Source organism: Triticum aestivum, chromosome 5D (assembly GCF_018294505.1).
Source record: "Triticum aestivum cultivar Chinese Spring chromosome 5D, IWGSC CS RefSeq v2.1, whole genome shotgun sequence".
Classification (NCBI taxonomy): domain Eukaryota; kingdom Viridiplantae; phylum Streptophyta; class Magnoliopsida; order Poales; family Poaceae; genus Triticum; species Triticum aestivum.
Window position 1 is genome coordinate 182,140,584 of NC_057808.1, and position 27,509 is coordinate 182,168,092.

The window sequence follows — 27,509 nt, forward strand, 5'->3', positions numbered from 1 at the left end:
CTTGTAGAGCATCTTTATAATCACCCAGTTACGTTGTGACGTTTGATAGCACACAAGGTGTTCATCCGGTATTCGGAAGTTGCATAATCTCATAGTCAGAGGAATATGTATAAGTCATGAAGAAAGCAATAGCAATAAAACTTAATGATCATTATGCTAAGCTAACGGATGGGTCTTGTCCATCACATCATTCTCTAATGATGTGATCCCGTTCATCAAATGACAACACATGTCTATGGTTAGGAAACTTAACCATCTTTGATTAACGAGCTAGTCAAGTAGAGGCATACTAGGGACACTCTGTTTGTCTATGTATTCACACATGTACCAAGTTTCTGATTAATACAATTATAGGATGAATAATAAACATTTATCATGATATAAGGAAAAATAAATAACAACTTTATTATTGCCTCTAGGGCATATTTCCTTCAGCGACCCTCAAGCAAGCATCTCCTTCTCTGGCTCAACTGGGCTTTCTTACTTACCTCATTCACTTGTTTTCCTTTTTTCTTACTTAGTCACTTACTTCTGGAAAGGTTTTGTAGATATTATCGTTTGCTCCTTGTTCAATAATGTTTCGGTTGCAACTTAGAGTGCATACCTGAAGGAAAATAAACAATTTTTTTGTTTCGTGTACATGTAGGACCAGGTTGCTCATCAGTTGGATATGGAGTTGCTTCTGAGCTAGGACCTCTCCCATGATCACTACATAGAAGTAGATACGCCCAATTTGGTTTCTAATGTCATGTCTGTTTTTACCTAAGCAAAAAAGATAACCAGTTTATATTGTAGTATGGTTCTCAGTTTGTCTTTTTCAACTATTAGATTGTCTGAAACATCTAGGAACGATCTTTTTGTGTCCTCGATATTATCTTATTTCATGAATAATCGTATCTTGTTGATGCTGCATACAATCAAACTATGTTCTTATAATCATACTTATGGCTAGCCAAATTTTATAGGCCGAACCTTGTATTTTTATCATCATTAGATACAACCTTTGTATCTGCTTTCCCATTTGTAGCTTGCCAGGTGTGACCTGGTGGTTGGTGGTGGCTTGATCCACTCTTAGAAAGTATAGACCAAAAAATGTGGTTTACAGTTTCTCTATTTTGTTAGATCAACTAAGGTGTTGATTTGTTGCTTCATGTCAGTGATGTATGTAATCAAGAATCAGGAAAGTATACCAGTATATTGCAATTCTAAAACTTTAAAAAAATGAGAAGGATGCCCAAACCTACAGATTTGTAATTAACATTTAGCACTACATGTCGCCACTGGGTCATTCTGCCATGTAATGTTCTTATACAAATATGTTCTTTTAATCAGATTTCTCAGTGTGATAAATATATTGTCAATATAGCATGATTTAACACATGTGCCTTCTACTGCCAATATTGAATATGTTCTTGCAAAATGAAACTATTTTCATCGACAGACAACATGGCTTTAGTGGGTCTCTGCGTCATTTGGTGCAACGGGTCAACTAGTTTAAAGTTAAAGAAATGAAGAAATGTAGGGCCACAAAGAATAGAAAGGATCGTGTGTGCAAGTCGCGTTCGGATGTCATGTTGCTGGTAGGCGTTTTGGTGTAGCAAAGCACGGGTTGTCATGCTACCATATGCACACTAATGTTTTTTTTCGTTGCAACGCTTGGGCATATGTCCCAGTGTTGCTTAATTATCAATAGAACTTTTTTTCTCTCTAGAAAGAAGCATTGCATAGGTATCATTAGTTGTTGTGGATCAATTGGCATGGTTATCCTCGGTCTAGCACGCGATGTGATCCGGGCGCGACGACACTCCCTCTGGTCAGATCCAAACGTTCGGCTTCGAGCTTCGCCTCGCTGACAGCCCAAGAGAGCATGACGTGAAAATTTAGAATTTGTCATCCCCTCTTGCTGTGACCTGCTGGACCCGGGAAATCCCCTCGACCATTTCCCCAAGCTCCTCCCCATCCGCCGCCCGCCGCCGCTGCCTGGTCGCGCGCGGCAGCCGCCTCCCGGATCGCTACCCCATCGCCGGCCACCGCCGCCAGCGACGACGGCTCCATGACTATGATGACCCCTTCCCCTCTCGAGGTACGTGCCCTATCTCCTCACTCGCCTGATCTCCCCGGCTCCTCTCGCCCCACTGCCCCTTTCCGATCGGGGGTCTCCTCTTTCTCCATGGGTTTACGCGCACCTCCCGGATCTGAACCCTCACCCTCCGTGCCCCTCTCAGCAGCAGCAGGAGGACGAAGAGATGCTGGTGCCACACCAGGAGCTCTCCACCGCAGACGCCGCGCAGCCAATGGAAGGTGAGACTAAGAGCCTTGCGATTTACCCCCCAGCGTGCTTGTCCGTCTGTCACGGCGGTGTGATTGCCGGGTGTTTGCATTTCGACCTTTTACTGATCTTGCACGCGTGTTGGTCTCGGTGGTGCTCTTTTTGGCGTTGCTAGTGGTGGCGCAGACGGAGCCTACGAACACGGCGGAGAGCCAAGCACCTGAGGACCCGCAGACTTCCCGGTTCACCTGGACGATAGAGAACTTCACCAGGGTCAGCGGGAAGAAGCACTACTCAGATGTGTTTGTCGTTGGTGGATTTAAATGGTGAGTTTTGGACAACTTGCCATTTTGATTCGCTGTGAAAATGCGTCTAATGTGGGAGATGTTGGATGTTGAAGGTACTGATGGATGTGCTTGTTTTGGACGTAGGCGTGTGCTAATTTTCCCCAAGGGAAATAATGTGGACCATCTCTCGATGTACTTGGATGTTGCAGACTCGGGGAACCTCCCTTACGGATGGAGCCGGTATGCTCAGTTCAGCCTAGCCATTGTAAACCAGATCCATCAGAAGTATACAGCACGCAAAGGTATTGCTTTTCTTGGATTAATGCTGTAATCATAGTTTTTAAGCCATCTGTCATGGAAGTTTCAAGGGAATATAACCTTGAAGTCTTGAGCTGACGTGGAACAGGATGAACCCATTGATCAGTTAAGATTCTGTGCATGTACTGCCGCGTGTTATCCGTTTGGCTGTGCAACTGAAGCTGTGCACGGTACATGCCTAGGCTATCATGCAATAATGATGCTCGATGACACAACCCCCTTTTTTCTTTCTTTTGGTGAGATGGAGCACATTCGTGTAGATCAAGATATACAATATTCATAACTGATGTATCACATGCAAAGCAGACATCTTTCTTGTAAAGTTTGATATAAACCTTGTCTAGTCTTCACTTCGATGTCTAAGGATCGTTCAACTTTTATACCTGGGAGCTGGATGTTTCTCAGCTGTGCATCTCTTTTTTGTGGGTTCTTGGTCAGTGGTCAACATTGTTAAAGTAATTCAATTATTGTGTGGACTCTAGTTTGACGTTGTATTTCTATGGTACTGGTGGCGCTGAAATTGTTATATATATACAGGTAACAGTTTGGGAATTAATTTCATGAAACTTCTTTTAGGTTATCCGTAAATCACAAATCACAAAATTTGCAGTTGATCGTTTTCTTTCTTTTGAGAAACTTACTCCCTCCGATCCACAATAAGTGTCGCAGTTTTGAATTGTGGATCGGATGGAGTAGTTGATAATTTTTATAATGCACATTAGATTATGTTCTATCACGAGGAAAAAATCCTTATATTTCCACTCATATTGTTTTAGTACTTCTCGGTCAGTTATTGTTGCTTGAAGCCTGAACCTTCAATTATTTTTTATCATGCATTTAGTAATGGTATAGTGATTGTTAGTTTTGTTCCATGTCACGCACTCGATTGTGCCCTCATGCTTTCAAAGACTCTTTTGGCTTGTTATTTTATGTGGTAGCTAATGAAGTTCGATAGTAGCGGTGCTTTGGTGATATTGTGAGTTTTTAAATATTTCTGCAAAATTTCTCTGGTTAAGGCTGTATGTTGGTCCCATGTTTGGCAGATACTCAACATCAGTTTAATGCACGTGAGAGTGACTGGGGTTTCACATCTTTTATGCCTCTGAGTGAGCTGTATGACCCAAGTAGGGGCTATCTCGTGAATGATACTGTTGTTGTTGAAGCTGAGGTTGCTGTTCGCAAAATGATCGACTATTGGACTTATGACTCGAAAAAGGAAACAGGTTATGTTGGTCTCAAGAATCAGGGTGCTACCTGTTATATGAACTCTCTTCTGCAAACCCTGTATCATATACCTTACTTTCGGAAGGTGTGAGACCTTGCTTTGTCGTACCGCACATGCTTTGTTGTGAGTTTGAATTTTGAACTAATTTTGAGTCAATTCATTGATTTTCTTCTTAGGCTGTATATCACATGCCAACTACTGAGAATGACATGCCATCTGGGAGTATTCCTTTAGCCCTGCAGAGCCTTTTTTACAAGCTCCAGTATAGCGACAATAGTGTAGCTACAAAAGAGTTGACTAAATCTTTCGGGTGGGACACCTATGATTCTTTCATGCAGCATGATGTGCAAGAGCTCAATAGAGTTCTATGCGAGAAACTTGAAGACAAAATGAAGGTGGATGTTATATTAACAATTACCTCTATGCCAATTACTTGTCATTAACTTTGCTTTCTCCCCAGGGAACTGTTGTGGAAGGAACAATTGAACAACTATTTGAAGGCCACCACATTAATTACATTGAGTGCATTAATGTTGACTATAAATCTAACAGAAAAGAGTCCTTTTATGGTAGGACCTATACTTTGAATTGTGTTTGCATTTTATGTGCTATATCCATCTATTATTTAATGGTCACTTATGCTGGCCTTGCAGATCTACAACTTGATGTCAAAGGTTGTCGTGATGTTTATGCATCATTTGATAAATATGTCGAAGTGGAGCGTCTAGAGGGTGATAACAAATACCAGGCTGAACAACATGGCTTACAGGTTCCTACAAATCATGTTCTAATCATGGCTTTGAACCTGAATCTTAAGTTGCATTATCTTTGTTGTTAAATATTTTGGAATATTGGTGTGGTACATTGTACATATGAATGGCAGGGTACCTTTGCTTGCTCTATTAATGGTTACTTTCTAATGTTTCTAATGTTGCCTTGTGATCATGAGGTCACGGGTTTGAGTCCTGGAAACACCCTCTTTCAGAAATGTAGGGAAAGGCTGTGTACAAAAGACCAAAGTGGTAGAACCCTTCCCCGGACCCTGCGCAAGCGGGAGCTACGTGCACCGGGCTGCCCTGTTTTTTTGCTTGCATTAGTCAATACACAGAGATGGTTTACTTGATAGTAATTTTGGATAAAAGAGGTGTTAGTGTTGTAGCTGACGTTGTCTACGGAGGTTGTAGAGTGGGATACTCGGAGGACGCATGGGCCGTCACCGTGTAGGCGCCGTGGTACAGTAGAAAGGTAGTGGGGAAAGATTGGAGAATTAGAGGGGTAGAAGAGAAGCATAGGCAGGAACTAGATATTTCATTTCTTGCCTCCTTACAAGGGGGAAACATCCTTATATTGACCCTTTAGGTACTTCAACACACGCTGGATACTTCTAGATTAGGCTGGGTCCATCTAAGAGACAACTGGACTCTACCCACAAACAGACTCTTCTACTAGGACATATACACCCTGGATAATTCTGGACTAGGCTGGGTTATTCTAGGAGATAACTGGACTTTTCCCACAAACAGATTCTTCTACCAGGACACACACACACACACACACACACACACACACACACACACACACACACACACCCTGGATACTTCTAGACTAAGCTTGATAGACAACTAGACTCTAAGATGCCACAACAGTTAGGGTATGCTTGGATGGTGGCCAAAACTTACCCTACAATTTTTTTGTCATGGTTAGTTCATTTTTCTTGCTAACGCTGGTCAACATGTGGGGCAAACAAAAGGTCACCCATAAATTTGGCTGGCCAAATATTTGGTAGGGCAAGCGTTGGATAGAACCATACCTTTAATTCTCTACTACTCAGAGATTCAGGAAAGCTGCATTGATGGAACCGTTCCTTTCTGTTTAATGAAGGAAATTGGTGTAATGGTTATATTTCTCTGATTTTCTGTTTTTGTTTCCTTGGCACCTGAATTGCAGTCAATCTTTTTTGCAGGATGCAAGAAAGGGCGTACTCTTTCTTGATTTCCCTCCTGTTTTGCAACTTCAACTGAAGCGTTTCGAATATGATTACATGCGAGACACAATGGTTAAGGTTGGATTGTGGTTACCCTTTTACCTTTAATTGACATCTTTTGTAGGGTTGACCTTTTTGATTTAGATTCTACAAAATAATGGTTATCATAACATCATGGTGTGCATTTGGATATGGTATGAAGGACTTTTGTGTATTAGATTGATGAAACATAGAATGTCGTGTCGATACACCTGTTGCACTTACTTTTGGGGCTACTGAACCTGTTTGTGCATGAATATACGACTGATTTATTTTGTAATTGCATTGAAATAAGCTTAATGTGCCAGCATGAGCACTTTTTTTTTCTGGCAGAATCAGGTGGTTTCTCAGGGAAGTAGGCAAATGTTAAACACCGTTACAGCCGGTGTTTGCTTTATAGAATTTTGGTACAAAGATGATTCTGATGGTTTACTTAGGTTGACGCTGGTAGCCTAGTACCATGCTGCTTCAATAAGCATTTCAGGGATACTTGGATATCTTTCTGGCTGAAAGTAGTCATTACAGTTCACACCTCATCCTCTTGTCTTGTGTATTAGCCATTTCTAATTGGGACGACTGTAGAAACCGGATTCACTAATTGGTAGTAGAATCCTAGCATGACCTACATGCTGTAACACACTAATACATCCAGCTTGCAGTTCCATGCTTACTTTCTAGATATTCAAATGAGTACTTGTTTTGCTGTACATACTTTTTCTCATGCCAATGCCATGGGGTCATCTTAACAAAAATATCAAAATATACATGATATAAGGGGATCCAAATATGTAATTGTTTTATCTTGGGGTGTGTTTGGTTGGTGGCATCAAGTGGCATATAACTGGTCGGTTCCATTGTTGGCACCTATTCCCGCGTTTGGTTGGGCAAGAACACCGATTCCTCAAAAGGGAATACACCCCTCAGATGCGGAATGCGGTGGTTCTTCCAAATCGGCGGAATGACAAGGTTCTTGGTGGATTAGTGTGCTCTCACGTCTGTCTAGCCTATCTCTCTCAACTGCGCCTCTCTCTCTCTCTCTCTCGCATTTCTTTAGCGGCGCGGCACCACAGAGCATAGGCGGCGGCGGGGATGGGTAGAGTACTGGTGGCGGGCTAGCACCTAGCAGCAGCCCCTCCTTCTCCTGAAGTCAGCTCCTCCAATGGCGGTGGCCGGGATGGCGCAGACCTGTCTCTCCTTCACCAGGGGTGGGGCGGCGGCAGCCAGGAATGGCTCATCCGAGGTGCTGTGGCGGTACGTCGAGACAGCGAGCAGGAAATAGGCGTCCACCTGTGTCCTTCGTATGGCGGGCAGGCAACGGCGTCAAGCAGCAGCAGCATCAGATCGCGTGGCGGTCGGCTCGTCTCCCTATCTCTCTTCCGGCGGCGGCGAAAGGGGCAGTAGCCAGCCGGCCGGTGGTGGCCACACCTGGGCAGCAGCAGCATCGGGCAGGGAGCGGCTGGGGTGGCAGGCAGCGTAAGTAGCAGAGAGCAAGCAGCGGCCGTGGCAAGCAGCAAAGCTGGATCGAGTGAACTGATTGTTTTTTTCTAGCTTGGCATTGCCCTTGCAATGCACGGGCAATTATCTAGTGACGGACTCCGACCCTTCCCCGGACCCTGCGCCAGCGGGAGCTATGTGCACCGGGCTCCCTTTTTTTGGCATTGCTTGATTACTGCTAGATCTGTGTGCTCTATGTTGGGATTGATGATTTTTTTTGCTGCCACTAGATAATTGCATGTGCGTTGCAAGGGGATATAAATATTCTAGTACCTTAGCCGTGATTTACCTGCGCATGTAAATGTGATTGTGTAAATAAATGTTTATAAAATCCTGCCCATGATTTACCTACCTAAATAAAAATCACTTATTTGGTAAGATTTTATTGGCTTACCAAAGGAAACATAATTTTATTTGGCAAGTCAATAAAAGGTGGGACAATTAAGACGGTTTTCAAGGAAAATTGGTGAAAAAAACCAGCGACAGGAGGGAAAAAAATCAAAACGGAGAGAGGGAGAGGAGAACGTACGTAAGGTTGGAAGAAGCACTCTGCCTGGCAGAGGAACACTATTCTTTTTTTATTTTTGCTGTCATTAGTACTTGTGTGATCTAGATTTTGTGCTTAATTAAGATTTCTTGTCTATTCTTATAATAGTTGTTGTGATGATGAATTTTACATAGACATCAGATTATATGTGGATGATAAATCATTGTGAAATTGAAATGTATTTTGTATAATTTGTTGTTAAACATAAAAAAGGTTCTAATTGCTCATATTGTACATATGCATGTGAGAGGTAATCTCAAAATCCATTCCATTCCAACTCTCCAACCAAACGTTGAAATATAACCATTCCATTCCACATTTTATCCCCAAACAAACTCAGGAATGGAACCAACCCATTCTGGTGGATTGGAACCATGACATTCCATTCCTCTTCGTTCTCAAACCAAACACACCCTTGAGCACAGCCCATAGAGTTAATCATATTTGAAACCATTTAATGTGAGATCCATGCCATCCTATCTTTCATTCTGTATGAAATTGGCGACAAGTTACTTACCCATTTTGTTCTCTTTGTAACCTTTCATTAGGAGTTCTCTCTGATTAACATTTTTTGTTTTTGTTCATTTGATTTCTGTTTGCGTTTTGGTTGCCCAAGTAATTAAAATCATATTGTTTGCTCATTTCTGTTTGTAGAAATGTTTGGAAGGATGCTTATGAGTTGCTAATAAAAATAACACCTACTTCTGCAGATTAATGACCGTTATGAGTTCCCACTACAACTCGATCTTGATAAGGATGATGGAAAATATCTTACTCCAGATGCAGATAGAAGTATTAGGAACCTTTACACTCTTCACAGGTAATAGGTTTTGTCTGACATTTTGGTACACGTTGTGTTGTTCAGTCATTTCTTTGAATGATTTATTATACTAAAGGGAACATCCATGAACAATAATCTTTGATGTATGTAGAAACTATTAATTCCAATAAACAAATCACTATTTTGTGCAGAACAGTTTGAAATGGTACTTTGGAAATTTACCTGTTAGTTTTGTAGTTTACTTTCATAGTTACAGTTCCATACGAGTTCAAATGTTACTGCAATAAGTCTCAGATAGATGTGATCTGTATTTTGTTGGTGCTAATGTTGGTCACATGCTTTTATTCAGTGTTCTTGTTCATAGTGGAGGAGTACATGGTGGTCACTACTACGCTTTCATACGACCTACACTCTCAGACCAGTGGTGAGTTTTATCTTTGGAGTTATCTTTCCTTGCATCTCAGTACTTGTACCTTAGGAAAAGACTATTTTGGGTACTGTTTATTTTTGTTCCTGCTGTTACGCATCACCAAATAGTGTGAAGCAGCACAAGGTTGTGGAGGAGCAACTCCACCTTGCTGCTACAAAGTGTACATCACAAGTGTGGAAGGAACTACTTGAACAAGTTGCACTAGATATCGCTCTAGAGGCGGAAATAGGCCAATGTGGTAGCAGGAGTTCAATCCAAAACTCCTAGAGCACAAGATCTCCTCCAAGATTTTAGATAAGAACACCAAATTCTATTATAGGTAGTGGGGGTGCATAGCCTGGTTACAAACTAGAGGTGAAGACCTCTCTTTTTATTGGGCTTTGGGAAGCCTTCACATCTGACCTACTTATAGCTAGAACACTCTAGAAAACATTACTTAAGATTCAACATTCTACTCATAGGAATTGACAGACTGAAGAGAAGCAACAGATGCTTTATAGGCTGGAGATAATGCTTCATAGAAATATAGTTTCCAACATCAATGACATCGAACCCATACCTTTTCTCTGGTATCTCTGCCGTTGCTCGAGTAGTTCTCCTCAGCAATTTGCCCATCAGTTGACCCTTCTGTAGCTCCCGACTCTTCAGCCTGATCCCCATCAGAGGAGATGAAAATTACATCAGCACTATCCTGTTGTTCCGTCAGTGGTTGATCTAGTTGCCCTGAGCTGCTCCTCTTGCTCTGCTGTCCACCTCGGCACACTGGCAGGCGCGCTACCAATTTGAGTTGGTGCACCAACCTGCACATCACCAGTGTAGGTCGAGGCTTGTGTCACATGAGCCAAATGAGTTAATGTGCTACTGCTCTCCCCCTCTTGACCAATTTCACCAACTCGAGGAAGAAAAAGAAAGGATAGACACAGGAGAAATTCAGTCCATTTCATTTGCTCCAGGAACAACTTCAGTACATGACACTCAGTTTAATAGTATGGTCTAATCACCCTTATCATTGATGAATAGGACCCACTTGGCAGCTCCCTGATCCTGCTCGTCATTTCTTTCTTCTCCATGGGTTTGAGATGGGTATACAGTGTTCAAATTAGCTTCTGTGCACACTTCCTATTTTGGCTGAGTATTCAAATTAGCTTCTGCTCACATTTCATATTTTGGCTGCATCGGCATCTTGTATTTAGTGCAACTGAAGGATGGCTTCTGACAGAGTTACTTGCATGCAGTCTGCTAAATAGCCTGCTTGCACCGTAACGTGTTCAACGAGCTGTGACACCAAACCACTTTGTGTTCCTTTGCGTACAATTATGTTTCCTCTCTGATTGCTGTACACCTGAAAGCAGTTCAGCAAATGTTGTGTGTTAATTTTTTTTTCTGTTTTTTTTCAGGTATAAATTTGATGATGAGCGAGTAACAAAAGAAGATACTAAAAAAGCGCTTGAAGAGCAGTACGGGGGCGAGGAAGAGGTAAGTTTTTTTTTATCAACAGTTCATCCAGTATATGACCTGTTGGTTCTAGGGATTTCGCTCATCTTTTATGTGTATGACACCTTCGTCTCTCTTTTGTCTTCTTTTGGAGGGAACAGTTGCCTCAAGTTAACCCTGGTTTCAATAACACCCCATTTAAGTTCACAAAGTATTCAAATGCCTACATGCTTGTATATATTCGTGAGAGTGACAAGGAGAAAATAATGTGTAATGTTGATGAGAAGGACATTGCTGAGCATTTGAGGGTGAGTCATTATATTCTCCTCTCTTTCTAGTCAGTATGGTGTACTCCTTTTGTAATAGTGAGTCAGTTCAATTGTTCTTTTGCAGATAAGGTTAAAGAAAGAACAAGAAGAGAAAGAACACAAGAAAAAGGAAAAAGCTGAAGCTCACCTCTACACCATCATAAAGGTCTTGTTAATTGCTAGTGTCAGTCATACCAGTTAGCTCTACTGGTGCACTCCTTTTAATATTTCTCTATTTGAAATAAATTAACCTTAGGTTGCTCGAGATGAAGATTTGAAGGAGCAGATTGGGAAGAATATATATTTTGATCTGGTGGACCATGAAAAAGTCCGTAATTTTCGTATACAGAAACAATTACCCTTTAATTCATTCAAGGTAATATTTCTAAAGCATAGCTCTATTTTCTACCACAAGTTTTTTTTTAGAACATGCAAACCATTGCATGTATATGCATTAGATAGAAAGAAAAGGTCTTACAACAGTCATGTGGTCTACCACAAGGTTTCATCGCTAAGATTTACATGCCTACTTTTAACATAAGCGCAAGCCCTTGCAAAAACGATCTTTCGGCGAGTGCTCATGATTACACGCTTGTTGTCCACCTTCCGTCTCGTGGTCGGACTCCACTTCTTCTATATGTCGACTGCATGATCATCACCAGCGATGACTCTTGAGTACATTGCCTTTGTGAAGGCTCGTCTTAGTGAGCAATTTCTTATATCTGATCTCGATCCTCTTGGCTGCTTTCTTGGGAGGTTTCTTCTATCTCTGATGGCTCCTTGATCTCCCAAGAGAAGTATACCCATGAATCCATGATCTTCTTGCTTGTGCTGCTCTTATTGATGAGCGCATTGTTGAGACCCCGATGTAGATGAACGTCCACCATCGTGCTTCTTACGGTGAGCCTATATCTGAACCGACGCGCTACCGTCATCTTGTTGGGAGTCTTGTCTATCTAGTTGTGACTCATCCCGATATTTCCTACCCCGTTCACATTATGTGTCAGTTCGTCTCTGCTCCCACTTCGGTCCACTACAATCACCTCCTTCGTGTTCTACGATATCTTTGTGGGACTCTCTCGCTGTCTCTTCTTCCCACGCTCTAGTTCGTTCTGTCTTCAGACCTATTCGAATGCTACTTGGGCTAGTGATCCTTCAGATTGCCGGTCCCTTTTTACTTATTGTGTTTTTCTTGGAGTTTCTCTCATTTCCTGGAAGACGAAGAAACATACTGGAGCATGTTCGAGTTCAGAGGCTGAGTTGTTGTACTCTCTCGCCGTCTCTTATGACTTGGCTATGGTGGTTGCTTGAGGATTTTGGTGTTTCTATCACCACACCTGCTCCTCTCTTGTTTGACAGTACATGTGCTATCAGTATTGTGTGCGACCCTGTGAAGCATGAGCTCACCAAGCATATTGGTGTTGATGCTTCCTTTGTGCGCATGATCAGGTGATTGCTCTTCAGCATGTGCCTTTCGAGTTATAGTTGGTGGATTTCTTCACGAAGGCACAAACTAGAGCACAACACGCCTTTTTGTCTCTCCAAACATGCTGTCGATCCACCATGAGTTTTTTTTGGGGTGGGGGGTATTTCCTGTACATGTATATATACTGCCTATGGCCCCATGAGAATACAAGTTGGTATTTCTCTAACATAATCTACATTCATTTAATCAGTTACGTTTTTGGTTCATTTGGATCTCTTTTTTATTTTTGCCAAATGTGCTGTTTCATAGGAGGAAGTTGCAAAGGAATACGGCATTCCGGTACAGTCTCAGCGCTTCTGGTTGTGGGCTAAGAGGCAAAATCATACATACCGGCCCAACCGTCCGCTGGCCCCTCATGAAGAAGCACAATCAGTGAGTCATAAACTGTTTTGAAAGATTGGACTTGTAACGTTTCAATTATATTGATGGGTGGAAAACTATTTGTTTGGTGTTATTTGCTCGATATTTCCTTTTTCATTCTTTATGGTCTCTTGCCGTCATGTCAATGCAAAATTGGTTAATCTGATAGTTCTGTTAGTTGCGAGCACACATAAGTAGCAATTGGATGGTAAGTTGGTAACTTAAATGGAAAGTTGTACACTTCTTACTGTAAGGGCTGTTTGTGGTCATCTCTCAAGTACGTATATTGTGGTGCATTGGTGTATTTGATCTCATAATCCATCAATTCGATTGAATTGCTAAAATGAGGTGTCAGTGCAGTAAATCACTATGACTTTTTGAGGTATGATTTATTGCTCCTATGTTTGTTGCTCTTTGTATGTTCTTTCATCACAATTCATACCTATACTAGAGCAGTTTGTATGGCCTTCAGGTCTGTTTAGGTTGAAGATGGTGGATAATGCCTTGGCCTTTTTATTACTTTCCGTTCTATTTTATTTGTGTTGTGATTATAATATAGTATCTCATTACTTGTCACGTGCTGCACAGGTGGGGCAACTTAGGGAGGTATCAAACAAGGCACACAATGCTGAGCTGAAGCTATTTCTTGAAGTAGAGCTAGGATTGGTATCGTATAAATCAGTTTCAGTTTATTGTTTCTTTTGTGTACATATTTTGCCTATTTTATCATTAAACTAGAGATGCCTGACCATGTCTTATTGTTACCTGTGTAGGATTTGCGCCCAATTCGTCCTCCCGAGAAGAGCAAGGAAGATATTTTACTTTTCTTCAAGCTTTATAATCCTGAAAAGGAAGAGCTTCGGTATATCTCCTCTCAAGGATCAACTTCTTTTTTTGATACAAAAGACTCAGACACTGACATCATTTTGTTATACAGTTTTGTTGGTAGGCTTTTTGTTAAGGCTTTGGGAAAGCCATCTGATATCCTGACAAAACTTAATGAAATGGCTGGATTTTCCCCAAATGAAGAAATCGAACTTTATGAGGTGAGTGCAATATTCAGTTATGTACAACTATGTTTTATTTCTCTTGCTATGTATGCATTCTTGTACTCATTCCGTTGTGGTTAATTGCTAAATTGTACCTTGTATGGAAGTTAATGATCTTGTGGCATACATGCATATACCTATAGTAATTATCTTCCCTATATGAAAATTCTGAGCTTTTTGTAATTGTTATGCTGCAGGAAATTAAGTTTGAGCCTAATGTGATGTGTGAACATATTGACAAGAAACTTAGTTTCCGATCTAGTCAGGTTTGGGAAAAAAAAATACTCGTTTTCAGATACAAACTTCTTTCAGGTCTGTAGTTATAAAAGATAAACATTGATTCCTCCACTTACTCTTTCTTGTGTTAGCTTGAAGATGGGGACATAATCAGTTTCCAAAAGCCATCTATACCAGGTGGCGATACTCAAGTGCGCTATAAAGATGTTCCTTCTTTCTTGGAGTATGTTCATAATAGGCAGGTATACTCAGATACAAGTGTAGTATTTTCAACTTGACTCGTTTGCTTTGCGCCAGTCTACTCTACCGCACCAAGTGTTGTGTTTTCAACTTGACTCATTTGTTTTGTGCCATCTATTCTACCATTACCTACGTAAGTACTTATAATCTTCTTGTAAATGTGGTATGATGTTCTTCTCTATGTAGCCATTTACTTAGTTGGGCAAGAGTTGGGTGTTCATGGTAAGCTTGAATCTCCAAGTCGAAGTACCAAAACAGTTTCAGAACAGAACTTTTAGAGAACCTATAGACCTTAGGGTGTTTTCATGACACTATGTTCCTTACAATAATTTCTTAGATTTTGCTATATTACGATATATCCATTTTCTGTAATTATATGATGGTATATCCATTAGGTGTGCACTTGTACCTAAACAGAAGTGCCGTGTGTTCATACTAAATATGGGCATGGGCCGCCCAGCCCGACGACCCGGCCTGGGCCTAGGCTGGGTTGAGTTGGGGTTGAGACCCGAGCTAGGCTCAGTCCTCAATCTGCAGCCTGAAAGACAATTTGGGCCGGGCTCAGGCTTAGATTTTCAGCCCAAAATAAACCCGACCTGGCCTGAACTACCTCAGATCTAGATCCAGCCTAGTCCCCAGCCGCCATATAAATCTCCCTCTGTCGCATCACTCCCCCCCCCCCCCCCCCATAACCCTAGCCTCCACACCAGATCTGGAGTTCTGGACCACCTCTCCCCCAAACTACCAAGCACAATGTTCTCCCTCCCCACACAACCAACCTTGCAGCGGCGTCCCCTCACCTCGGCGGTCCTCCTCACCACCTCAACCAGACAATAGTGGTGGTCGACGTCTTGGCGCTGGGGACACAGGAAAGCCGACGAAGTTGTGCCTCAACCGGAGGGCGGCGGCGGTCGCCTCCTCCCCACCATGCTCCTGCTAGCCTCACATGCATTGCTGCACAGAGTGCGTTGCCATCCTCCCCACGTGCTCCTACCACTAGCCGATGCTCCCGTGCGCAGTGGCTTCTCCCATTGGCCTCTGTTGAGTATATGAGCAATTTTCCGTGAAGTTTATTCCAGAAATGCGGTAGATAAGTCATGATTGTTTGGCAAGAGAAACAATAAAAATAACGTGGTTATTATATTATTATCTCTCTATGCGCCAGGGGAAATAAACATTGCTGGTGTGCCAGTGTACTAAGTACACAAATAAATATAGGGAAACATGCACTTTATTGATCTCTCATTAGAGAAACAAAATTACAAGACCCCTTTACATATGCGCACTCCGTGGCCAACTAGCGCGGCCGAGATGACTTGGGTGATTGTGAAGTTCTTGTTCACGGGGCTTGGAGAGCAACCGATTAATTACGTCCGCGAGTCAAAGTCGCGGACTACCTCCGATTAAGCTGCTGGAATGGTGATCGTCTTCAAGTCTTGTCTTCTCCAAGTGCTCGGTGTAGAGGATGGTGATGATGTGGTGGACTAGAAGGGTGGAGTGGTGCATCGGTTGCTCCGACGATGCTTAGCAGTATCCCTCCGGCTTTGTGGATGTTCGATGATGAAGTTGTCTCTAGCTCAAACAGATGGGCGGCCTTCGCCTTATCGGTGCTCGGCCTAGTGGTGTTCGCCTCGTAGGCTTCGGATATGGTGGCTTGCCTTTGCCGTGTCGGTGCCCGGCAAGATATGGAATACTTCATTGGAAAAAGACATGTTGGTGAAGTGGCTTCACCTCGTCTGAGCTTGGTCGATGTTGGGTGTGTGTTCATGTAGAAGCTGAAGTAGGCTTGAGCCTTGCCGTGTGGCGACGCTGCTTGATGATAGACGACAATGCAAGCTTGACAATGTAGACCTCGGGGCGTTGGAATTAGGCAAATGACCTCTGCTTGGTGTAGACGGTTGACGTAGAAGAATGGTGGCGTACGGGTGCAGTCGTCCGCGCAGGCGATAAGTCGGTGAATATGACGACGTCATGTTGAAGTAGGTGTCTGGCGCGCGCCAATGTAGACGACGTCCTCACTAGATGAAGATTTAACGTAGATGAATGACGCCGTGCCAATGTAGACAATGTCCCCACCAAACGAGGAGTTGATGTAGAAAGATGTCAACTGGTTAGTGTAGACTGATGGTAGTGTGACGATCTAGTCGACGTCCACGTCAGGTGCGAAGTAGATGAAGATGGCAACATCATGTCGATATAGTCACCTTCATCGAGCTGAAGGTTGATGACGACGGCACCGACGCCGTTCCGTGCGATGAGCTAACGAGCTCCCGGGGCGGTGAAGATAGGTGTTGATATGTCGAGTGTCGCTGTTGGTGATGGCGGTGGCTCATGTGGCAGCTCGGTCGACGACGACATGGTAAAGTCGATATGCAGGCAACATCTTGTACCTGAAAATATATATGTGCATGTAGTGGAAGAAACATGGTGTAACGAAGCCACGTTCTAGTGCCATCCCCGTGGAGGTGTACTTCGCTGCCTCGTCCTCTCTCGCCTGGCGCATCGCCTTTGCACTTGTGTTGACATAGAAGTAGCATGTTGGTTTAGATGGGAGAAGGCACTACTGGTCTGCTTGTGGATGTACGTCTGGGCATGGGTGAGAGAAGGCATGCACTGTTGGTCTGTTCCTGGCGCGCATCCGTTAAGGTGGCCATACATCCGTTATGGGCGCATGTGCCTGGAGGCAGCGAATGCTCGTATCCAAGGCGAACGACAGTGTCGCCATACCCGTTATGGATGTATGGCCGCCTTAACGGATGCGCGCCAAGGATGTATGGTCGCCTTAACGGATGCGCGCAAGGAACAGACCGACGGGCAGGCCGCACACGAGAAGCTCCTCTATCTTTGGCCGTTAGGGCCGCGACGAGGCTGGATCGCTCGCCGGCAGCACCGTCGTATGATACATATTTGGCGATGTAGTCTGAGGGCAGAGCTAGCAGTCTGCTGCACATGGGCCAGCTCTGATAATCCCACCATCGTCTCCGTTGCTATTCCCGTCGTTTGCTCGTTGGATGTGCTGAAATGAGAGAGATAGTATGGGAGAAATAGGGAGAGAGAGAGGATTAATTAGGCAGGCATTCCATTGAAAAAGATGGGACGCTGTGTGTGACTTCATTCTTCTCGTTGAGGTAGATGGTGGTGGAGCCTTGACACCGGCCTCCTCCTCCCGGCGCGTGTGCAGCTACGCTTGTTCACCAGGTGGATGCCTGTGCTGCTTCACCGGCTGGATGTACGCCCTAGTCGCCGGCGCGCGTGCTCTGGCTCGGCGTGTTGTCCGCGGCCACCTTGGACGCGCGCGGACGCTCAGTCTTCAATTTGTTGGGGCATGCTCTGTGTCACTGCTCTCGGCTGTATGTGTATGCCTCCCGGCTGTGTGTGTATGCCCCTCCTTGGATGCATGCTTTTCAATTTGTTGGGGCGTGCTCTGTGTCGCTGCACTCGGGTGTATGTGTACGCCTCCTGGCTGTGTGTTTATGCCCCTCCTTGGATGCATGCTTCACTGTCCAGCTAACGGGCTTTGCATACCTAATCTGCCTAATGAAGAGGTTAAAGAGAACAGTAGAGATATTAATCAATGTGCATGGTTCCTGCGTCGTTCGGCCTTGATGCAAGTCTTGACGTTGCTAACACTGAGGGTCTCATTGATGCCGTGGAGATGGCACCGGGGCTTCTTTCCTGAATGTCTGTTCTTCGGCCGTGTGTGCCATGCCGCAGCCTCCTCTTTGTGTTGCCCCGGCGGTGCCATACAACCATGGGCTGCTTTTGGTTCGGGCACGTGTGCCATGCTGATGTCAGTGCGTCGTCCGCGGCCGCTGTGTTCCTTAGCTGCCTCTGTACGCCGCGTGCTCACTGATGGAAAAAGGCACCATGGGCCTGTTTCAAGCCGCATGCCTGTCGCTGTACAGCGTCATCTGCTGCCCCGCGGCCGCATTGTGTGTGAGTGCACCGAGTGCTAGGGCCTTTTCCGCAGGCTCCTCCCCCCTCTCCTCCCTCCATGCATCTCTTATCCTCCCCCGCTAATCGTTCTGCTCTAGTATTTATAGGCAGAGGGTAGGGCGCAGGTGAGACCTCATGGTTGCAATTTTCTTGGAGCAGTTAAGTTAAGTACGTACTTGTGAGGGTCATCGTTATCTCTTCCTTCATGCTTATCCGGCTGGTCATTAAGTTGTGATGCGCATGTACGCAACTAAGCACGCGGTGCACCACAACCCCTGATCGATCGGGCATGCATGAATATGTGGTCATTTGCCTCTACCACTTGGCCATTTGGTATATGTACGTATATACCAGTACTACTTCACATGTATATCTGGCCATGGTGTGCCATGCATGTATACTGATGTGTAGAAACACCACACATTCACGAATGTGATGGATGCCGCAAACAAGTGTGTTGAACTTGTATGCACTTTATATATTTATTCTTATTTGCATGTAATATGTACAAAATCTCGTTGAACAATGATGAACCATATTAATCATGATCAAAATCTCGTCGAACAATGACGAACATATTAAACATGATGATCGAATGAACAAAAGTACTACACATGGTAGACATTTGATAAAAGTAACATGTCCAGATCAATTGTAGTGCCAATAGTCCAAACATAATCCCTAACAAAAGGGATAAGAACATATACAGTGAAATGGAAGAAGAGTCGTTCATGTCAGTAGTTATGTCGTGTTGACGTCGGGGAAGTAGTTGTTGGGGAAGAACTCGGGTGCAGCCATGTTGAAGAATCCAGCAGTCGCGCAAGAGCGCTCCTCGAAAACTTGATCGCCCCTCTCCCGTGCAGGATCACAAGAGTTGTGGTTTCAGAGGCCTGCTGCTCCACTTCACGGTGCACGCCATGAAGCGGAGTGAGAAAGTCGCAGGCGCAAGGCTTTGGAACTACTCCCTCCGTTTCCAAATAGAAGACCTTTTAGATATTCCAATGTGGACTACATACGGATGTATATAGTCGTATTTTAGAGTATAGATTCACTCATTTTGCTCCGTATTTAGTCCATATTGGAATATCTAAAAGGTCTTATATGTAGGAACGGTGGGAGTAGGAGGCATAGGTGTGGTGTCAAATGGCTGCATCTACATTAGAGGAGCGACCTCTTGTAGACCAAAGTGAAATGGCTCCACCAGGGAGACAAAGAAAACAAAAACTGATCCACTACAGGGAGAGGAACAGTCCACGTTAGTTTGGATTTCCACTAGTAAAAAAACATTTCAACTTATTTCCTACTCCTTCCGTTCCTAAATATTTGTCTTTTTAGAGATTTCAAATGGACTACCACATACGGATGTATATAGACATATTTTAGAATGTAGATTCACTCATTTTGCTCCGTATGTAGTCACTTGTTGAAATCTCTAGAAAGACAAATATTTAGGAACGGAGGGAGTACATGACAAAAATAAGGCAGCAACATACATGTGGCATAGGTCCTAGTGTGGCTTAGCTCAATCACGAAACGCAACGCATGTGCGAGGCGAGGCGGGCAGCAGAGGAGAGCGTGTGTGTGCCCTCTTCTCAAGCTCTTAGTGGTCTGTGAAGGAACCAACCTTATATGTTGGTCCAACACATCATGCACAACCGGGGTGGGACTAAACTTTCCACACTGTCATGCATGAATGGGCCATGTGGGCTTCTGGGATTTCCTAGGAATAATTGGAAATAGTGAAATGGGCTAAAATCCCAATAATTCCAACAGCCCCTTCTCTCCTGCTGCGGTGTCCTCCCATTGTCAGTTGCTCCCCTGCGCGGCGGTTCGTCCCGCTGGCCATGGTCTGCTGGCTGCTATACTAGTCAAGTTGATCCAGAAGAGATTGCCGATTGTACTAGGCCACCATGGTGTATTGCTGGATGTGTATGGCCGTATGGTGTATGGTGCTTGTATGTTTGGAGCTCAAATTGATCTGTACAACTTGTATCCGTGTCGTTGTTTGATGTTCATTTTTTTTTACCAATTTCACAGAGATTATGTTCATAGTATGTACCACCTGGAATTTTTTTTACTGTCCAAGTAGAGCTCTCGGGCTTTTGGACTGGACCTTGGGTTTCAGGCTTTTGCTTGGGCGGGGCTTGGGCTTGTACTTACAATATCCGGGCTTTGGGCGCCCAGACTAGGTTGTTGAGGGTCAACTTCTGCAAGCCTGGCCTGAAACCCGACCCGGCCCAAAGAATGCCCAGGTTTAGTTGATACCTTATGTTAGTTAGATCGCAGACGTGCAATACATAACTTCTTTTTTCTGTTTGCAGCTAAACTTGTTCACTGTTCTCCTTTTTTCCCAGGGTCTTGTTTACTATTACTGAGATAAATATTTATTTTGGGTACCATAGGTTGTGCACTTCCGGTGTCTGGAGAAACCAAAGGAGGAGGAATTTTGTTTGGAACTGTGAGGGGTCACAAATCATTCTCAATTTTGTACTTACATATTTCTTTTTAGTCAACTTGAAAAGATATAATAGTTTTCTTCACTTAGGTCGAAGCTTCATACTTATGATGATGTTGTTGAGAGAGTTGCACGCCAACTTGGATTGGATGATCCATCAAAAGTTCGGCTTACGTCTCACAATTGCTATTCTCAGCAACCTAAACCACAGCCCATCAGATATCGTGGAGTAGAGCATCTATTGGATATGCTTGTCCATTATAATCAGGTTTAGCTTGTTCTTTCTTTTGTTTATTCAGGAAGGCCAGTTTATTATTTAAAAGATGTAACACGACCTGATTTCATACTAATTTTCTGCCTACCTTCCTTTCAGACGTCTGACATACTGTATTATGAAGTCTTGGACATTCCACTGCCAGAATTGCAGTGTTTAAAAACACTTAAAGTTGCATTTCACCATGCAACGAAAGATGAGGTTTGTTTGGCTGCCTGAGTGCTTGGTACATGTTCTTATCTCCATCTTCAGTTGCCGCATCATTAATGCAACTGATCTGCCAGGTTGTAATTCACAGCATCAGGCTTTCGAAGAATAGCACCATCAGTGATGTGATCACTGACTTGAAGACCAAGGTTAGCACTCATCTACCATTTCAGATTATTCAGTCCCTTTTTTCTTCTGTTCGGAGCTGAACCTAGAATTGGATAGCCTGACTGGATGCAAATGTGACCCATGGCTGGTATCTATTGAGTAGCTACTCTAACCCTTTATCTCGTGGTTGTATGCTCAACAGGTCGAACTATCCAATCCTGATACTGAGCTCCGCTTGCTTGAAGTTTTCTACCACAAGATTTATAAGGTCCGTGCATGTTTATTTGCAAATGGAGATGGTGCACTTTATACACAGTGCTTCTGTACATCCGGGCATACTCTTTCGACGTTCTTTTGGCATCACTGAATAAAATAATCTTACCTCTATCTGCAGATATTTCCACCTCATGAGAAGATAGAGAACATAAATGATCAGTACTGGACACTACGTGCTGAGGAGGTCCGTGGCATTATCTCTGTTTTGTTTGATGATGTTGACCTGTTGACATACTAGTTATGTTGCACACTTTTTTTTTATGTCATTTGTCTTGCACTACATTGTTTCTATTGAAACAGATTCCAGAGGAGGAGAAGAATCTCACTGCACAGGATCGGTTGATTCATGTCTATCATTTCATGAAAGATCCTAATCAGAACCAGGTACCACACTTTCCATATTTCTACCTTGAAAGATACTAGTCTATGGTGAGTTGCATGGAGTAGCTACCGATATGCTGGACCAAAAGAAGCTGAGATTGTTATCATGACCAACAGCAGATTCAGAATTTTGGAGATCCCTTTTTGCTGGTCATCCGTGAAGGTGAGACTGCTGCAGAGGTAATGGACCGTGTGCAGAAAAAACTCCGAGTTCCCAATGAAGAATTCGCCAAGGTAATCCATATTTACATATCCTAATAATTGTTTGGAATGAACTATTCTGCCTGCATGTATTGCTTTGGTATAGATAGAGGAGGTTTGTTCGATTTAGTACGTCTGTTGCTCCAGTTCTGCATACCCAAAATTTCCAGACTTTTCTGGTATTTCCAACCCATGTCTGTTGAGGATATGAGTGTGGAGTTGAAGTGTCAAAATACTTACCTACACCCCCAATCAAGATCCTTAATGGTATTTAAATTGAAATAAGTTACTTGTCAGAAAATGTTTGTGTACATCTGTTATCCAGACAATAATCTTCTATGTGTCTTGTACAAAAGTAGGAATACGCCTTTCTCCACTTTACCGTGTGCGATCCATTTCTATCCCTACTATGTTCTCAGGTAGTTATCTTTTGTTGATTCATGTGTATGGAAGCTGAGGGTATAGATGAAGATGGGGGTTGGTGGTCAGAACACATGAGTGTAACGAGGCCCCCCTCGGACGTACGTCAGGGCTCATTCCTGTCCAAAGAGGCACTGAACTATTGGGGCATTTTTTTGGTTTATTTATTGGTCGATGCGAAGTTACATACGAGGTCCTTTATTTACAGGACCAGCTATGTACTGGTAAACAGACGGCCACTTCTTTCCCACTATTATGTTATTATCTCACCAATTAATACACTGGACACTTAGCCGAACTAGTCAGCCGAACCGACTAAATGCGGGCCATGACTATGACTCTTCAACCACTTCCTTGCCCCATTTTACGGATTATTTAGTCATATTTATCTCTAACTCTTGGCTTGGGCACTTGGAGAGGGACATTTAAACATATAGACTAGGAACGGGGGAAGGAGAATAAAATACTCAGAAATACGACCACCTAATTTGCACCGATATGGATGCACGTATCGGTATAGGGCCAATTCGGATATGGGAATACAGTATTTCTGAAAAGCACCCATATGTCAGGCCACATTCCTGTCCAAAGAGGCTCTGAACTATTGGGGCATTTTTTTTGTTTATTTATTGGTCGATGCAAGTTACATACTAGGTCCTTCATTTACAGGGCTAGCTATGTACGGGTAAACAGACTACCACTTCTTTCCTACTATTATGTTATTATCTCACCAATTAGCCGAACCAGTCAGCCGAACCGACTAAATGCGGGCCATGACTATTCAACCACTTCCTTGCGCCCCATTTTACGGATTATTTAGGCCAACTCCAACGCACGACCCCAAACGGACGTCCGCTTTGTACGGATTTCGTCCGTTTGGGTAGGGAAATGGGGCGGCATCGGCTGTTTTCATGGATGCGCTGGCCGTGCGCCCAACGCGCGGACACATCTGGTCCGCCACAGCCGGCTAGTGCCCGTATGTATACATTCTTTTGGTCGCATTTCTTTTATTTCATCACGACATTTTGATACATTGGAGTACATTCACCAATTCTCTAGAATAGCAAGACCAAAGAAAACAAGAACTACAATTAGACATTTTAAAAGATATCCAACTTTCATAACTGCTCCCACAAGTTGGATTAGTATCTTCTCGATGCCTTCATTGTTGATCTGCGGCTTCTCGATCTTGCATACTTTCTTCTTCGATTCTAAAGTAGACGTTGCTTCGCATCTAGTCTCATCTCTAGCCTCTATTCTCGCAACGAGTGCACGAACATCTATCAAATTTCGTCCTATCAATAGATCGATGTATTCTTCTTCCCAATGCCAAAACTTGCATCCATCCTACACACAAATTTGAGTATAAGCAAAGAGCTGTAAAAAATGTGCCGAATCCGGGAGCACAACCGATGAACAAGCACGCACCCCATCGTTTTTGCACTTGATGAACACCCATCCGGGATGTTCCGGCGTTGTAGATACGCAGTGAACAACCTGCCGCGGGCTGTCGTCGCACTTTATGAGCGGCAAGGGTGAGCCGACGAGTTGCTGGGCCAGCACCGAGCCCGGACAACGGCCGGGCCTTTGCCGACGAACCGCCAACGGGATAGATCCGAGCGGCTAGCGGCGGAGTCAATACCTGCAATGCGGCATGGAGGCGTTGCCGGGGCCGTGCGGTACGGTACCCAGTCAATACATGGCAAGGCGCAGCCTCCCGCGGCCGGGTACGCTCAAATCCGGCGGCCGGGCTGGATAGCGAGGTGGCAGAGAAAATTGCGGCGGCTATGGCGGGGGTAGGGGCCCGGCCGGCAGCCGGGCTGGACAGCGAGGTGGCCGAGAAAATGGCGGCGGCTATGGCGGGGGTAGGGGGCTGGGGGCGGCTGGAGGGGGGAGGGGAATAGAAAAAGGGCCGTCTGTATCGCCGACGGGCGGGCCAGGGGAGGACAAAGGCACGCGTCCCGCCTGTCCGCGCATGTCCGTTTTGATGCAAATGCGGCCCAAATTTGGGCGGGGAATGGGTCGAAAGCAGACGAAAAACGGACGTTTGTCCGTTTGCTCCCGCGCGTTGGCCTGCATTTTGTGTCCGTTTACTCCCAAATGGTCACGGCCGGACCATTTGGGGTTGTGCGTTGGAGTTGGCCTTAGTCATACTTATCTCTAATTCTTGGCTTGAGCACTTGGAGAATGGAGAGGGACATTTGAACATATAGACTAGGAACGGGGGAAGAGAATAAAATACTTAGAAATACAACCGCCTAATTTGCACAGATATGGATACACGTATCAATATAGGGCCAATTCAGATATGGGAATACGGTATTTCTAAGTACCAATACAGGGATACGTTTGACTTATTTCAAAAAATAATGTTAAATGTGGGACTCCAACCCACCACCTGCTAGAGCTGCCTGGTGCCTGCTCCGGTGCACCGCCGCCATGAGGTAGCTGCTGCTAACAGAGAGGGAGAGGGAGAAAGAGAGATCTGAGCTGGCTTGCTCTCAGCGAGCTGCTGCAGGTTCCCTGAGCTAACCGCTGTGTCACCGCCGGCTGCTGCATCTGGTGACGCTGCATGGCCACGCAGTCTAGGTTGGGACATGGGAGAAAGATTTGATCGGGGGGCATCGGGTTGGGATGGCTAGCTTATGCTGCCCTTAATGGGCTGATGATGGGTTGGAGGTATCCACAATGTATCGTGCAAGTGTCCTGCACGTATTGAGAATTAAAAATTGTTTTAATGCTATATCAGGGGATACTCAGCCGATACATATCCAACATGTATAGGGGACGCATCGGTTTCAGATATGTACCGATACGGGTACGATGCTCCAGTCACGTATCAGTGTTTTTGAGATAACCACTGGATGATCAGCTTTTGAACAAAAAAATTACGAACTTGGTCCATGGGTTAAGTTTCTAAGCCGGGTATAACCCCTTTCCATTATAAGCATAAGGGACATACAACCATCCGTCCTCCGACCAAGTTTAAAGGAAACAAAGAAAGGGGAAAGTGAGTTCAACGCATCGCTGGGAAACCCACTGCAAGTGCCCGTCATTGAAACACTTGATATGGGGTGAAAACCCGATGACACCTAACAAGAAACTATCCAAAAGGCAGGGAAAGTTCAAATGAGTCTAGGAGAAGCTCACAAGCGAGCATAGGCAACCAAGGGCCCGGTCATTCCTGCCAGGGTTATGCATCCCCGCATCTTCCTCCCATCGTGATTGTGCATGGTTCTAGTGAATATAATATTTTCCTCTGCCAACATGCATTCCTGACCCCGATGATTCTTATTTGATCAGTGGAAGGTTGCATTCATATCCATGAATCGTCCAGAATACCTCCAGGATATTGATGCTGTGTCTGCACGCTTTCAGGCAAGTAGTTATTTAGCATGTAGTCTAAATATGTTCACGTGATGAGGTTTTTCTTCTGATCTTACAGAGGAGAGATGTCTACGGAGCTTGGGAACAATACCTTGGTTTGGAGCATACTGACACAACACCCAAAAGGTCTTACACAGCTAATCAGGTAGGCAGTGCTGGCTTATTATGCAATACTTAAGAAAAAGGAGTTTTATGTGTTCTCGAATTTTGTCAGTGAAACATGCATATTTAAACAAAACCGGATTTAGTAAAAATCTAGGCTTCCTGAAGCTGCCTTTATTATTTACTTTTGCAAGAGACCTTAATTGATGGAAAAGTCTCCGATAGCATAAGACTAACCTAGTGCACGCATATTACATGAGCTGAAGCACACACTTCAAATTTATTTGTAGAAATAACTTCTGTATTTTAAAAAAGAAATTATGTAACGTCCATATTCAAGGGAGCATGCGGACAAATGCTTTAGCTGGGGGTGATTTTGTCCATGCGTAGAGTTTACACGACTAATTTCTGTGTTATTAGAAACTAGGGTGACCTACTATGTTATAAATTCACATGAACTATTGTGCCGACTTGCCCCGTCCTTTAACTGTCCTTTGCTTGGTGGTTTGGACTGCAGAATCGACACACATATGAGAAGCCTGTGAAGATTTACAATTGAGAAACCTTCCATCTGGGCCTCATCCGAGAAAGTATGCTAAAGAGGCCAAGTGACCTCAACAGAAGGGAAATACTGTCAAATATATGGTCATTTGTGTGCCATGGCCTATATTACTTGCTACTTGTTGACAGTCGGTGCTGTGGTTGGCAGAAGGATATATTCTTTGAGGCTTTCCCTCTTGCCTGCTCCCTGACAACGAAGCAAGCATGCTGATTTCGTTGTCCTGAGTGTGATAGACCCCACTAGGATAGATGTTGCTTCTTTTGTGTAGAGCAGAGCTGGTACATAAGAAAATGATTTTGGTAGGGGCATGTATACATGGTTATAGCCGAGACTGATTGCTTTATTTGCTGCTCCGGCATTGGAACAATGGGATAGATTGTATAATGGGTTTGTGGCTGGTTCCAGTTTTTTGTGTCCATTGTGAATGTAGGCAGTAACTTCAGCAGAAAGTAGTCTCATGAGTTTCAGCACAGCCCGTGTTCTTGGCATTGATTTGATTTAACCTAGGAGATACTGATGATAGTTCTACAGACGCACTATTTTTCTCCCGCCTTGTAGAATGAGAACCAAGTAATTATTTTGACCCAAATAGCTTTAATTTAAATCCTTTTTGAACTTAAAAGGTGGCTGTTCAATAGTAGGTGAATTCTGACAAACTAAGGTATAATTTCAGTCTTGTGGAGATAATTTGAATATGAGAAATGCTGAAAAT

The 27,509-nt window shown here is 43.9% G+C and overlaps 1 protein-coding gene across 5 annotated transcripts; it reads left to right on the plus strand.

Annotated features, from left to right (window-relative positions):
- Positions 1-1,784: 1,784 nt before the first annotated feature.
- LOC123120015 (ubiquitin C-terminal hydrolase 12) lies at positions 1,785-27,269 on the plus strand. 5 transcript variants are annotated; one of them, XM_044540003.1, is made up of 32 exons: positions 1,785-2,083; positions 2,226-2,301; positions 2,445-2,595; positions 2,701-2,858; positions 3,918-4,183; positions 4,276-4,494; positions 4,560-4,668; positions 4,753-4,868; positions 6,063-6,161; positions 8,874-8,983; positions 9,294-9,368; positions 10,772-10,850; positions 10,970-11,116; positions 11,202-11,282; positions 11,373-11,492; positions 12,852-12,974; positions 13,551-13,628; positions 13,736-13,824; positions 13,900-14,008; positions 14,209-14,277; positions 14,380-14,490; positions 20,827-20,882; positions 20,970-21,147; positions 21,253-21,354; positions 21,438-21,509; positions 21,671-21,736; positions 21,863-21,928; positions 22,045-22,128; positions 22,243-22,359; positions 26,050-26,124; positions 26,192-26,278; positions 26,753-27,269. In XM_044540003.1, exons 1-32 carry the CDS (start codon positions 2,054-2,056, stop codon positions 26,792-26,794), a joined length of 3,360 nt encoding a protein of 1,119 aa, XP_044395938.1. In that variant the 5' UTR covers positions 1,785-2,053; the 3' UTR covers positions 26,795-27,269. The 5 variants fall into 5 exon arrangements, with proteins under 5 accessions (XP_044395938.1, XP_044395940.1, XP_044395937.1 ...); XM_044540005.1 differs by having other exon boundaries at positions 22,246-22,359; XM_044540004.1 differs by having other exon boundaries at positions 1,788-2,083; positions 2,229-2,301.
- Positions 27,270-27,509: the final 240 nt, after the last annotated feature.